Source organism: Phalacrocorax carbo, chromosome 5, assembly GCF_963921805.1.
Source record: "Phalacrocorax carbo chromosome 5, bPhaCar2.1, whole genome shotgun sequence".
Taxonomy (NCBI): Eukaryota; Metazoa; Chordata; class Aves; order Suliformes; family Phalacrocoracidae; genus Phalacrocorax; species Phalacrocorax carbo.
In genome coordinates, this window is record NC_087517.1 from 43,298,773 (window position 1) to 43,312,237 (window position 13,465).

The 13,465-nt window shown below is 43.6% G+C and overlaps 1 protein-coding gene across 8 annotated transcripts in view; it reads right to left on the bottom strand.

Moving 5' to 3' along the window:
- Positions 1-13,465, bottom strand: part of HDAC4 (histone deacetylase 4) — a 266,018-nt gene that overhangs the window by 40,174 nt on the left and 212,379 nt on the right. For all 8 annotated transcript variants that reach the window (XM_064452203.1, XM_064452202.1, XM_064452205.1 and 5 more), the window contains 2 exons: positions 11,793-11,926; positions 4,339-4,459 (listed from right to left, as the gene is read on the bottom strand). In XM_064452203.1, coding sequence (XP_064308273.1) covers positions 4,339-4,459; positions 11,793-11,926 — 255 coding nt within the window. The remainder of the gene's footprint in view (positions 1-4,338; positions 4,460-11,792; positions 11,927-13,465) is intronic.

A 13,465-nucleotide genomic window follows, 5' to 3' on the forward strand; every position in this document is an offset into this window, starting at 1 on the left:
TTACCAACAACTGCTCAGCGTGTCTTCTCAGATGAATGTTTTAACCCCTTTCAACTGAAGGAGGATAGGAAATCATAAAAGCACCCCAATTATCAGTCATCTGCTCAGTTACTAGGAGACTTTGAAGTGCATGAGCTTCATAAAAGACAAAGACAAAAAAATAAACTGGCGGTGAGCAAACAGAACATGTGTTTTGACTGAAAGGGCAAACCCAACATTAAGAATTTGAGAAAAATGGAGAAAACCATCTGTAGGGCTGATTTTGCATCTATAAGAATTCTAACATCACTTTCCAGGCTTGCATATGAGTAAATTCTCCTCCAATTAAAATTCTGCAGGTTTATAAACCATATAGTGAAAAAAGAACACGCCATCTCATATCCGTCACCGCCCTGTGTGCATGACTTTTACACGTGTCTGCGCACCACAGGCAAACAGGGAGAAGGAAATCTGTGCATGCAGGCACTGCAAAAGATCTGGAGTATGTTGCCTGAGATTCATTTGCTTGAGATCTATTTCAAGTTAATGAAAGCTAACGGTGAAATAAACTGGGTTGAGTTCTTTTTCCCCCACCAAACCAAGTTTTTGCTCTGATCATGTCTATACTGAAAGAATAAATTCCTTTAAATGCTAACTACCAGCTTTGTAGAGCGTGAACTAGCCATGACAGCAGAGAGACGTTGCTGAGGACCACGATGGTGTCAAATGCATTGTAGACATATACGCTACCCCGTGACTGAAAGCGGAGTTAATGCATCTGTATTATTAATCTGAGTGCACAGCCAGATTCACTCTTTGATTAGCTCCACATGGAAGTTCTTAGATCATCCTGCCTTGGACCTCCTGTCACATCTTTCACTGCTAATGCACCCATTATTTTGATATTTATCTTCTTGACAACAATTTATGATTGCCTTCTGCAAATTAAAAACAGCCTTATTTGCCTACGTTTAAACTTCTTCAACAGGTTCCAAAGCTTTACACTGTCAAACAAGAAATAGATTCATATTTTTCACCCTCAGACTTTTAAGGGCTTTAGTAACACTTCCAGGGGTAGAGTTGTGCAACCTGCCTTGCAGGCCACCACCTTCAAACCTGCCTGATAAAAAAGAGCAAAGCAGACCTCTGTGATGCTCAGGGTCCTCTGGGGAAAGTAATTTCAACATCAGGGGTGGGCTTCTGTTGCAAGTCTCTTCTATGTGTGTAAAGAAGGGCACCCTTTGAGAAAGTAGTAAGGCTAAGAAGTAACGAGCTACAGGACAATTGCAGAAGTAAAAGTAACCAGCAAAGCCACAATGACGCCTGCTTACAGTTCTGAAAGACCTGAACTATTTAGCCTCTTCCCGCTTTCTCCTAAAGAACTGACAGATGAAGGGACATCCCCCTTATCATTTGCAGAAGCTTAAAAAGAAACATCTCATGTTTTCATCCCCCAGCTTTACCAGCTCTTCCTTTTAGGCTGAGGTGTCTCATGCTTTTTCTTCCTTATAGACATATCAAAGGCAAAGAGTTTACACAGAGTCAGCCACCCCATTGCAGTTGTACACATGTCAAAACATTTATCTCTAACTAACTCACATTTGCATATGTGAGCCTCACACGGAAGCTTTGGTCTCAGACTTCAAACCTGCTGCACATTTACCCTCTAACATATTTAAAAGAACCCCACAAAGCTGTTTTGTAGATTTTAAAAGCCTTTTCAACAGGAGAGGATGGATGAAGAAGGGGGTCCTTAGAGGCTTACTCACCTCTATACACAAATGTGCACACCCAGCTTTTTCAGGGAGGTTTTCCCAATGCATCAGTGGCTTTTACCCTTGATTAGGTCCAGCACTGTAGAAGCCATCAAGTTAAATGGGTTTTAGGGTGAGCATTGCCCTTCCTGCCCTGCTACCAAAGGAGAACTTCTCCCTTGGTGTTATGCAGACATCCCAGCCAGGCTCACTCTTCTTGTCATTTTGGCTTGCCGTGGTGTGCCTCTGGACTCATGGCTGTTGAGTCATCAACTTACTTCCTCCTGCCTGGTGGGATGACTGGCAGCCATGCTGAATGGTGAAGCTTGGCCAAGCTTAGTGCTTGGCACAAGTGTCAGTGCCAGCTGTGGCCCAGGCACAGCTCCACATGCAATGGGAGGACAGCTGGGCAGTGGGAACAGGCAGTCCTCTGCTGTCTGGGCAAAGGTGGTCATGCAAGCTGGCAGAGAGTTCCACTGCTAGTAGCTCCAGGCTAAAATGGTGCCAAGTGGGTTTAGGAACCAGAGTCTGAGCTCAGCTAAGAGCTACTGGAAAGCCCTTCCCACTGGAGACCCTGGGGACCTGACCTCCCACCTACAGCTGCAGCCTCAGAAAGTTAAAAAAGAGATGTTTGGTAGTGTTTTGGGGGATGGCCAGAGCCCCAGGTGTAGCCCCAACCAAGCTCCAGTCTAACATCCACTATCAGGTTAGTCTTAGTACTGATTTGTCGTATTGCTCCTTGAGAACTTGGTCATCTTTGCAAATTACACCCAAATAGGTAACCTTCTGTACTGAAATGCCTGCAGATATTAGAATTGTTTCTCTTCACTAGAGGAATAAAATTCATGGCTACAGAAAAGACATGGGGAGACAAAGCAAAACTATGGAAGTACTCACAGGCTGAGCAAGAGTTTCTCCTCCCTCAGGTTCTCTAGACAAAACATCAGGAATTGTTCAGCAAAACCTGGGTACCCCCAAATCCAATACTAACCAAATAAACTGTATCTCCAAATGTATCTGTGGAACTATTGTTACAGATTGTGCCAAGAATCAAAGAGGGAACAGAAAACTATCTCAAAAGCATCTGACATTTGAATGAGCAGGCAGCACGCAGTGTTATCACAGCCCACCCTAAAAATATATCTTGCAATGGGTATCTCCTAAAGGAGAGGGGTTAGGGTGACTCACTGCCTGTTCAGCCCCCCACACAGATGATGACCACTGCCAGAGGCAGGGTGCTAGCCCTGCCTGGTCCAGGCTGGTGAAGCCAATGGATCAGATGCCGAAGGACCGCCTGGATCCCACTGCAGCACAACATCAGGCCACGTCTTTACACACCTTCAGCACTACGGGTCAAGAGTTTGCAGAGAAATCAGTCAGCATGAAGGTGGTGCAACTGGAAACAAGGAGCCTTCTCAGACCTACCAGGAAAGATTTACAAGCTGTTTCTTTGGACTGGTGGATATGCTTCACGCAAGGCGAGAGTTTTACACTTCCAAGGATATGACATCATAAATTCTTTAAACTGTACATACTAATTGTGCTATCATTCAGCCAGAGGTGTCTACTTTTCATTTCTCTGGGTTTTAAAGAGGTGGTAAGTTAGCTATAAATACAGTGCTAATTGCATGTTTAAACAACTGGCTAATAGCTTTCCTCTTTGGGGATCTAATGTACATACTGAATATGTTGCAACATCTTTCCAGCTCTTTTGCTGTGACTACTACATCATGCAGGCCATCAAGTTAATCCTCTTTTTATATCATCCAAAGTCAAGCTAATCCCAAAATAAACTTTCTCAACTTCTAGGTTCCAGAACTGTCCTTTTATTGATCCCTATGTGAGAACTTCCCAAACTTCACCTCCAGCCTATCACTGCTGCAAAAAGGCACAAAGTAAAGGGAGGTGGTTGTCCCTCCACAGAGGTAAGGTGCTAAAATCAGTGTGATTCAGTTGCTGGGGGGAGGGGTGGGTTGGTTAACAACCACCCACTAATTTTTTTGCAGGGAAAATGTCTGTATTATATGGCAGATGCAGGCTTATTTCAGGAAGATCCTGTCTCCAGTGAAAGGTATAAACAATCTTACTCCAAATTAAACAAATGTAAGACTATTTAAGAGGCCCCCGCATCTTTCTTGCAGATTATCCATACAAAACTGACAGCTATTTGCTGATGTCTATGCAGCTGGTTGGTGCTGCAGATCCAGGTCCATAACAGGGTGTTCCAGTTCCTACCTAGCAATGGATAGCTTTCTAACATGCAGAGAAGAGTGTCCAAGGATAAAATAGACTCTGAAGTATCCTTCCTCCTCAGAGAGGGTCCTCTTAGGTTTTGAAGACATCAAAGAAAGGAAGTTACAGCTACCTAGGGTTTGGGGAACTACCTGAAGAAAGGGAAATATATCTTGTACCTTTCTCAAGTGGATATTGAACTGAGGTGGGAAGAATCCTCTTGGGCCTAGAGCTGAGCATGGACGGAGCCCCAAGTCCCACCTTTCATACTGCTACGGCTAAGTGTTTGACAGGGTCAGGGCTGAGGACAGTAGTGGAAGTGCTGAAGGTCAGAAAGGGGACACCCACCCCCCCACCCCCGAGGAAACAATACCTAGAAGTTTCTTGCTGTCCAGTTTCTGTCTGTTCAGAGGGTTTGTGCCGTACAGCAGCGTATGGGCTTCCGAGTGAACTGTCTGCAGCTCTTCTAGAGTTGCTTTTCTTCCACGAATGCACTAAAAGAGGAAAGAAAATGAGTGATGAAATCACTGATTAACTGCTTAACTCTCATTAAAGAGCTTTTCTTTTTCCTTAGCAAACCATAAAGACAGTGAGCAAAAGCTTAAAGGGGTTCTTATGTGAAAAAATGCATTGTACGACAGATTTTGGTTTAATCTGTTATTCAAAATATTAGGTTGACATATAAAATTATCTTTAGATTTTTTTTGTGTTTTAAAAATGTTACTGCTGAGCATTTGCTAACTTAGACAGGTATTGCTTGACTACTGAATATTCAAGATTTCAGTTATAAGCCATCTCCCCTAAAAACCCCAGACACACCCCCTCCATGACTATTAAGCTAACCTAAAAAAATTCTCAAAAGCCACTGCTTTCCGGACTGAACCTTCGAGTAATTAAGAGTCAGTTACAAACTTTCTGCTTAAAATTAATCTCAGAAATCTCATAAGATTATATGGTTGGAAATTGTTTTCTTATATGACGATGGACGTTGAGCTGGAAGTACTGTACCAAATATGCTCACCCCTACTTTTGTTGCCAGCTGAAACCCAGAAGGGCAGGTGCACACAGAAGTCAAAAACCTGGCTTCACTGCAGATCATGGCAAACCTTTCACTGATTTCAGCAGGTCCCAACTTCACATTTTACAAACTCGGGATCTTTACCCGTTTTTTGTCACAGGTGTCCAGCTACCTTTGGAGCTTATCTATTGTTGCCATCACCCATTTGCAACAGAAAATATTTTTGTAAGTACAAAGTCCTACTTGGAGATGCTAAATTTTGGGCATACAAGGACCATGCCGTGGCCTCTTGCACAGGAGTGAATGCTCCCCAGCAGGCAGATGGTGCCACAGGCATATCAGATATACCAGAGAAGGCAAACAGCTCCCAGCAGTGGAAAAAAACACTGCATCTTTTTAACTGGGAGCTTGAGACTGCCTCCAAAATGTTGGCAGGGGAAATATGCAGTGAGTCAAGAAAGTGCTGAGGTTGGGTGGCCATGAGAGAGTGGAAAGAGTTATTTAGAAATAAGGATTACTTTGCTTCAGAAACATGTGTGCACTCCCCTCCAAAACAAAACAAGTAGTATTTTATATGGCTTAGAATTACTTCACAATTTTTTTGTCATGATTTAGGCTAAAATACTTTAAAAGGAATTGTCATTTTGGGGGTTTGTTTAGTAATAGTAATACTAAATATTTTACTAATTTAACTAAATTACTGCAATAGTAATACTAAAATATAAATAGTTAACAGCAAAATACTGTAAAGTTCTGTAAGCCTCTTATAGAGGTCCCAGGGTCACCAAAGACGTGAGCCTCAGCAACGAACATCCCGCTGCGCAGCCCATGCAGGAATGCATGCACCTCCTGCTCAGCCTTCACCCTGGCTTTGTTGAAGCCAGTTGCCTTTTTAAGACTTCCATGTTCCTGGAGAAGCAGAGTTTCTAATGAGAACAACAACAACAAAAAAGGATATCTTAAAGGAAAAGACGGATGAAAAAAGAAATCACACTCCTAATAAGAACAGACTTCCAAATGGACTTTTCAGACAATAGACTTTTCAGAACAAGTTTTGTTCTGAAGAGGTCAAACTGCGCCACTCACTCCTGAGAGCTGCTGCCACTCAGAAAGCACTGCTGTGTGCCGCTTACTTTGCAGGAAAGTGCTAGGGACAAGATGCTTCAAAGACATTGGCACTTCCTTCCAAGCAGTGCCTGCTTTCATACCATGCCTCCATCTCAGGCTGCAGCCTAGCCCAGCCAGAGCATCCCCAGGTGCAGCACGCCAGGGGCACAGGGACTCCAGGACCTCTGAAGCACAGTCCACGAAAGAACTCGAATGACATTTTGGTCTCAAAACTTCAGCATAAGCTTCCATCACGTGTTGCAAAGTAGACAGGAAATCACTTTGTAAAACCATTTGAGGAATAAAGCAGCAGAAATCAAAGCACGCCAGGAGTGCTTGTGCACTCTGCCTCTCCTAATTTTGGCTTCTCTGCTCTCCAGTTCCTCTTTAATTTTCTCCGTGCTCTGCTCCACCACCTAGGTTTCCTGAGGTTAATGATGAGGCAAAAATACAGCATCCCATTAAAGAGGCAATAATCACAAAAATGCTAGACCCAGAAGGGATGGAAATATCTGGTAAATCCCCCTTGAACTTTTATACTGTCTTCCTTTTTTGTTCATGGTAAGCCTGCCTCAGTCCCCCCTTGCATGCTTTTACAGTTTCCCTCTAACCCATATGCCAACTCTTTTCCTTTGAACAAACCGTACTGACCCATTTTCAGCTGCTACGTTTAGGGGATGTACAGAAATAGCATTTTGTTTTTCTTGGCATTATGTGAAGACACCAGGAGAATGGCAGCCCGTTGCAATACGCGCCAGCTCCTCCATGAATGCGAACAGCTTCGGCTCCGCAGGACAGGGAAGGGCTGCTCCTGCTTAAAGTAGGTGGCATTACCAACGCATTCAAGCTCCTTCACGTGACACCCATAACCGAATGGAAACTACAAGCAGACGGAGAACTTCCTTCTGTGTTGCAAGTAAAACACGTTCAAGGAAAAAGCTACTACTTACTGAAACAAATCTATATCATGAACATCACAGCAAGCATTGCCTGGTTAGAAGGGATTATTCTTGAGATGCTTTTGCACCTTTCTCGTCTCCCAGCTCACACACCACAAGCTTTGACCTTGGCTCTAACACAAAGACACTGAGAAAATGAATTAAATCCCCCCAAAATAAAGTTGGAGAACAAAACACACTCCTCACTCCTCTTTCCAGACCCATCATGACTTGTATCTCAGTCTACGGCTCAGCCTGCCATCCACACTCCTAATTTGAGCAGTTCCTTGCTTCCTAAGAGCTCTTAAGTCCTGATACTCTCATCTTTGAGGCTTTGCATTGCCTACAGAGCTTGCTTACTCCATATTACCTTCCCTCGCCCCTTGCCTAACCTTCTTCCTGGCTGCTAAACCCCAGCTTTCCAGCTCAGGCGTTGACTTCTTAACCCCAATGAACTAGTTGGCCCTTGACCCTGTTTCCTTCGTGTTCCTTTCTGCACAAAACCTCACCTTCGTACCGCCACACCATCTCTCCTCTCCCACTGCTTTATACACGTCCTTCTGCACTGTTCATCCATTTCCTTGGAGCCAGCTTTTCCTTCCCACTTTGAACAAAGATAAACCTCACTAGTCTGTTAGTTTGCATTTTATTCACCCTTTCACCCCATGATGTTTCAACAGGAGAGGGTATGAATCTTGAACAACTGCAAGCCAGATCTTGTCCCAACTACAGCCTCAAAAAAGGCCCCAAAAGCCATGAAAACAGCTACAAAGCTTCCCTCCATGCCTTCCCAGGCATCACTGCCACTACCTCCACATGCCTGCGGTGCTTTGTGACGGGAAATCCTGGGCATGGAGTGGCCCTCCCGTGGCTTCACTGCCTGACCCATCCTGCACTCCAGCTGGCCACCTGCCTCATGCTGTGCCAGGAACACTGCAGACACGGTTCTGCTCTTACAGACAGCCCAGCCCTGGGTCTGGTTTTTCATGTCAGTCCTCTGCAGCTGCAATTAACCTTCAGCTAACAGTCCTCATGCTTCAAACAACGCAGGATTGCTGCCAAGATGTGCCTGGAGACGGACCCTAGTTGAGGAACTCATTCTTCCCCATCCTGGTTGAGCAGCCCAGGGATTTGATTACCTCCGAGACACACAGCAAAACCTATCGATTTCCTCACACTCTTGATGAAGGCTGGGAGGATTACACTATACTGTGATTGCAGGTTTTCATCTGGGGGGCAGAGTCTTTTATTGAGATTGCCTCAATTAGTATAATTGTTGCTTTTAAATTCTGAATGTACACCAGAGTAATTGCCATATTTTATAAAGCTAACTTAATTAAACAAGCAATACTCTAAACCGCAGCTGTCGTTAAGTTTGGACAACTGCTTTCACTCCAAAGGGTCATCTTTAAACTTGTGCGACTCTGCCAGACTCTTACCTATCACACCACAAATCTGGTGCACATTTTCCCCTCAGCTGGACATAAAACTGCTTTTGGACAACTTTAGCATATACGTATCTGTTTCACTGCTGAAAAATGAGAGGTGGGGCAGCAATGTGGTTTTTTTCTGTTCTAAAAATATTCATGCCCCTTCTGGATCACTTCTATTGCCTCTGAGAGAAATGGTAGGAGCTCAGCACTTGGCAGGTTGTCTAGGACCCTCTCAGCTGCCTGATGAAAATAGGTTTTCACTTAGTTCTTTTCTGAAATTTCAAAGCAAGCATTTGTTTGCATGCATGACAAAAATATTTATCTGTGAGCCCTTTTCTGGCTTGGGGCATGCATGCAACAGAAACACCAAAAGAACATTTTCAGAAGACAGACACTGAGAATTGTTTGACCTTGCATGAGAAAGCAGAGCTGGGATTTATTTTCAGGGTGCAGTTGTGGGGGGAACGAGAGCTGTTAAACTCCTCCTGGAAGAGGAGAGGGATCCAGCGGAGTCTTGTTTGATCCCACACAGTGTGTACAGGATTATTTACTATGCGGGGCGCTGTGGTTTTAATCTGTGTCAAGCAACTACTTGCAACCAACAGAATCAAACTATACCCACTCCTGGACCACAGCAAAGGGCTACTAAGGAAGGGGAAATGCGAGGACAAGGAAATGTCAAAGTTCAAACTGTCCTTTTACAAATATATGTTGTAAGAAATGGATTAAACTACATAATCACAAACAATTTTCACATCAGGCCCTTGGGTTCACTTAACTGGTTCATAACATCTGAGGCACAGGACAACATACCCGCATCAGTGAAGACAAAAATGAGCATGCACAGATGTGTCCATCAGCAAGACCAGCTAAAAAAAAATAATATAGAATAAAACAGGAGCTCAGCAAAAAAAATTAAGAGTACAACTTGGCATCTTTCTGAGCATTATAATCCAGGTGTTGCTGCTGACTTGCTGCAAACCTACTCCTAATTCTGAAAATATTCACCTCTTTCCGAGTGCTTGTAGGGCTGTTATGCAGATGGAGCAGTTATAATCCATAAAAAAATTGCAGATACATAGCAGGTTGCATTGGTGGTAAGTGTCACCATCTTCATATCAAGAGCTCCATTAAAGTTCGCACATCACACGTACGCTACTGTGGGTGGGGATAGAGGAAACAGCTCACGCATGGAGCTTTGGCATAGGCAACAGGGATTGAAAAAGTAATATAATTATTAAAAGTAATCATCATTATTAGGCCAGACTTCAAAATTCCTTTTAAATTGATCATGTAATGGATTATGTCCCACAGAATGAAGCTTTCTGCATGCTAAGTCTACAGCATTCCTGTCCTTGTGATAAGGAGACAAGTCCAGCATCCCAGGCGATGCCAACAGCTCATGCCCATGCTCCAACCTAGCAGCAGAGATCACTCGTGTCTAAAAAGCTGTCCCCTTGCCATACAAGTGCACCTGATGTGGAGGTAATCTTCACTGAAGGAGAATCCTATATGGCTCTCCACTCTGCTCACTGATAGACAGGTTCCAGCTGAGGAGCTTCAGAAGACTTTGAAGGGCAGGGAAGTGACCAAATGGCTTTGCAATGTGGAAGAGACTTACGTCGGTCGAGGACAGCAGAACATGAATGAGTGGCTCCAGAAAAAGTTCTATCAAGAAGAGAAGAGTGAAGTGTGGAAGTAGGAAAGAGATGGGGAAACAGGGAAAGGTTGTGCCCATCAAGCCCATGAGAAAGATAAGGCAAGGAAGGAAGGAAACTTTAACACAGGTCTGGGCAGGAGTAAGAGATGGTGGGGATAAAGGAAAGCTAACTAGAGAGAGAAGCCAGTGCAATTAAAGCAGCCAGTTATCCTGAAATGGCAGGCCAGACCTTGAAGAAAGCCATCAGAGAAGAAAACACTGGAATTAAGGCAGAAAGCTAACATCACCTATTTACTTTTCTCTGAAAAAAAGGAAGAGTCGAGATGAGGCTGAATGTCACCAGTGGTCAGAAGGGAAACACAGGTGGAAATCAGGTAAATACCAAGAACAACTCCAATCGTGAGAGAAACCGAAAATACCAAATGAAGGAAAATAACGTGGCATCATACAATAAAGAACTTCACACACTACAGAACATCTGTAACACAAATCTAGGAGGCAAGGGAATTAGCACTGCACGATTTAACTCCTGCTTCTACACAGAGGAGCTAGACAGCAGTGGGGTACTTTTTTTTTTTTTGTCCCAAATAATAAACCCACAATTAAATTAAATGGGTCTCTGTAGACAGAAACAGGTTTGAAGCTCTTCCTTGCTCTCTTTAGGGATAAATAAGGGTACGACAGGGAACTTTAGCCAACGGCAATGCTGCCACCACGTGGATGTGTTTTCTGATTGCTCAGAAAATGCTTCCTAGCCAGAAGCTGACATAACTCATATACACTGTGTGATTCAGTTCCCTCAGATCCTCAGAGAACTAATGAACACACACTACCATTAATTTATCATCACTGCTATTAGTTATGAGAACTAATTATTAATCTCCATTATTAATCATTAGTCTCTTTATTTCAGTATCTAAGCTTTTAACTTAGCTTGCCTTGCTCTTAAAACACGTATGTCCAATGCAATTAATTTAACTTTTTAAGATGGAATAGTGCTTAGTTATAGCCTCCTACCCTCGCTCTTTTTACAGTATCCTCAATATAGGTTGAGCATTACTTATCAGAGTGTATTAAAAAAGTTATTAAACCACATAAATACAAACTTGTTGCTCAACAGCAACTCCAGTTATGACTGGAGTGGAGTGATAACAATTGACACTGTTACTTCATATATTGCTCTTATCTTTGGCTGCTTCAAAATCCAGCGCTTGGTAGGGACTTCCAGATTACAGGGAATAGGACAAAAAATTACAGAGCAGCTTCACTGCAACATTGGGCAAGAGCATTCTACAACATTTCTTGACATTTCTAACAGTCATCACAATGCAATGAAATCAGATTGCTAGAAAAGCACTCCTGACAGACACACACACACACATGCATAAGCAGTCATCTAGGAATGGATTAAATTTAGGCCACATATGGCCAAACATTGCCAACAGCTGGAGCTATAAAAATCTCAAGCCAGAATGCACTATAAAGTTTGCACATCCAGGTAGCAATCAACAGCCTGAGCTGCAGGTTCGGTACATACGCTATCATCCAAACGTGAAATCAGCCCCCCAAATATGCTCATACTCCAGCAGTCAAATTAGCCAGACAAATCCAAATTCTCCCCTTCTCCCAGGCCCACCACCTCATCTTCCCCTTCACTGGTAGTTTTATTACCTCACACTTGCCACGGAGACCAGTCTCCTGGAGCCGGGACCAGATGCTCTGGATCCTCCCCGCATGCTCTGGATGGCTGTTTGTGTTTCCACAGGTACACTGGTGTTTCAGCATCAAGGTGTCATATACAAGGCCTGCAGCAGAGGTTAGACAATTGCTCTCAGTTAAAAAAATAACATAATTTTGCCAGATACATGGAAGAAAACCTCTTTCTTGTTTTACTATAGCACTTTATATTCAACCAAACACTTTGAGACAAAGGCAGTGTGTGTTTCATCCAGAGCCACAGAGCTCTAAGAAATGAAAATCCAAGATGCTGTTTTTGAGACAGCACCAAACCTGCAACAACCCCTTCCTCAAGAAATCCTCAATGGATATGGAAAATAAATCAGTCACCAACATCTCTGGAGGCTGAAGTTGTGACAGTGACAGAAGGAGGTGACAACTGAGAGCATCCGTATGAGCACAGAGGTGCCAGCAGAGGAACATGATCTAGGAGGGGACTGACCTAGCTTTTCCGCTAGGTACTTTTATAATTGTTGCTAAAATTACTCAAGGGCTTGGGATTAAAATCAAGGAGGAGTAAGTGGTTAGCAGGCACTATTTTTCATAAAATAGTTTGTGCTGAGGTCTTTTGCATCAACATTATTTGACAACATGCTAATTAAGGCTATTAGCACACGCTTGGGCATAATTATTCAGCACAATATGCAGGTATTTAGCAGTGCTGTTTCATTTGAATGTGGGAGTCAGGCGGCTAAATCCCCTTGCATTACCAAGTATTTATGGCATGACAACAGCGTAGGAGACTTTGATTCATGCTCCAGAGTTGCCCGGGTACGTTTTTGGAAGGGGAGTTATGATTTCGTAGCCAATGTTCCACTGGAGGAAAACAGCAGGTCCTCCACAGCTATGCAGTCCTGGGGACAAAAGACCTTTTTTCACTTAAGCAAGAGACATATGCAAATGTTTAAATCTACCGTTCCCTTCAGCCAGAAAACAGAACAAAAGAGGTTGGATTCTTTTTTCCCCTAAGGAGTAAGGTTTCTTGCAAAAAATATCTGTCTGAAAGCACAGTACAAACTTGCAAATCAGAAGTTTTGATGAGAATCCAAAGCCTTTGAGTTAGCAGCGAAGGCAGGAGCTATTCCCAGATCCTGACGTTAAAGGGTCTCAACTGCACCGATATCACTCCTCCGAACTCCCAGAAGAGCACACCTATGGCTGCAGCAGGCAGCACGACCACAGCTCAAGGAGATTTCACGTACCTAGTTCAAGCAGCGATAAACAGCACAGTCTGCAACTGCACACAGTTCAAAGGGGCTTGTAAGAAACCAGACTCCGAGAACATACATGGATATGTAGCCTGGAGCTGAGTGGCGTGCTGCTGCATGTACCCAAGCTTGGCTCAAGCTGCAATCACACCTTTTGACTTAGCATAGGCATGTTCTGCCACTGAAAAATTTGGCTTTCCCCTCTGACCGAACCCTAGCACTGACTTTTTCAGGTATTCAGCCTTAGGGGAGGTGCCTAGCATCTGGCAGTTCCTCACTTTGCTGTAGGGTGAGTGCAAAGGGAAAAAAAAAACCAAAACAACAGAACCCAAACCGCATTCAGTTCTAGGAACAGAACAGAGCACTGGTTAATCAACTGCCTTTGGGTTAGCCAAAGTT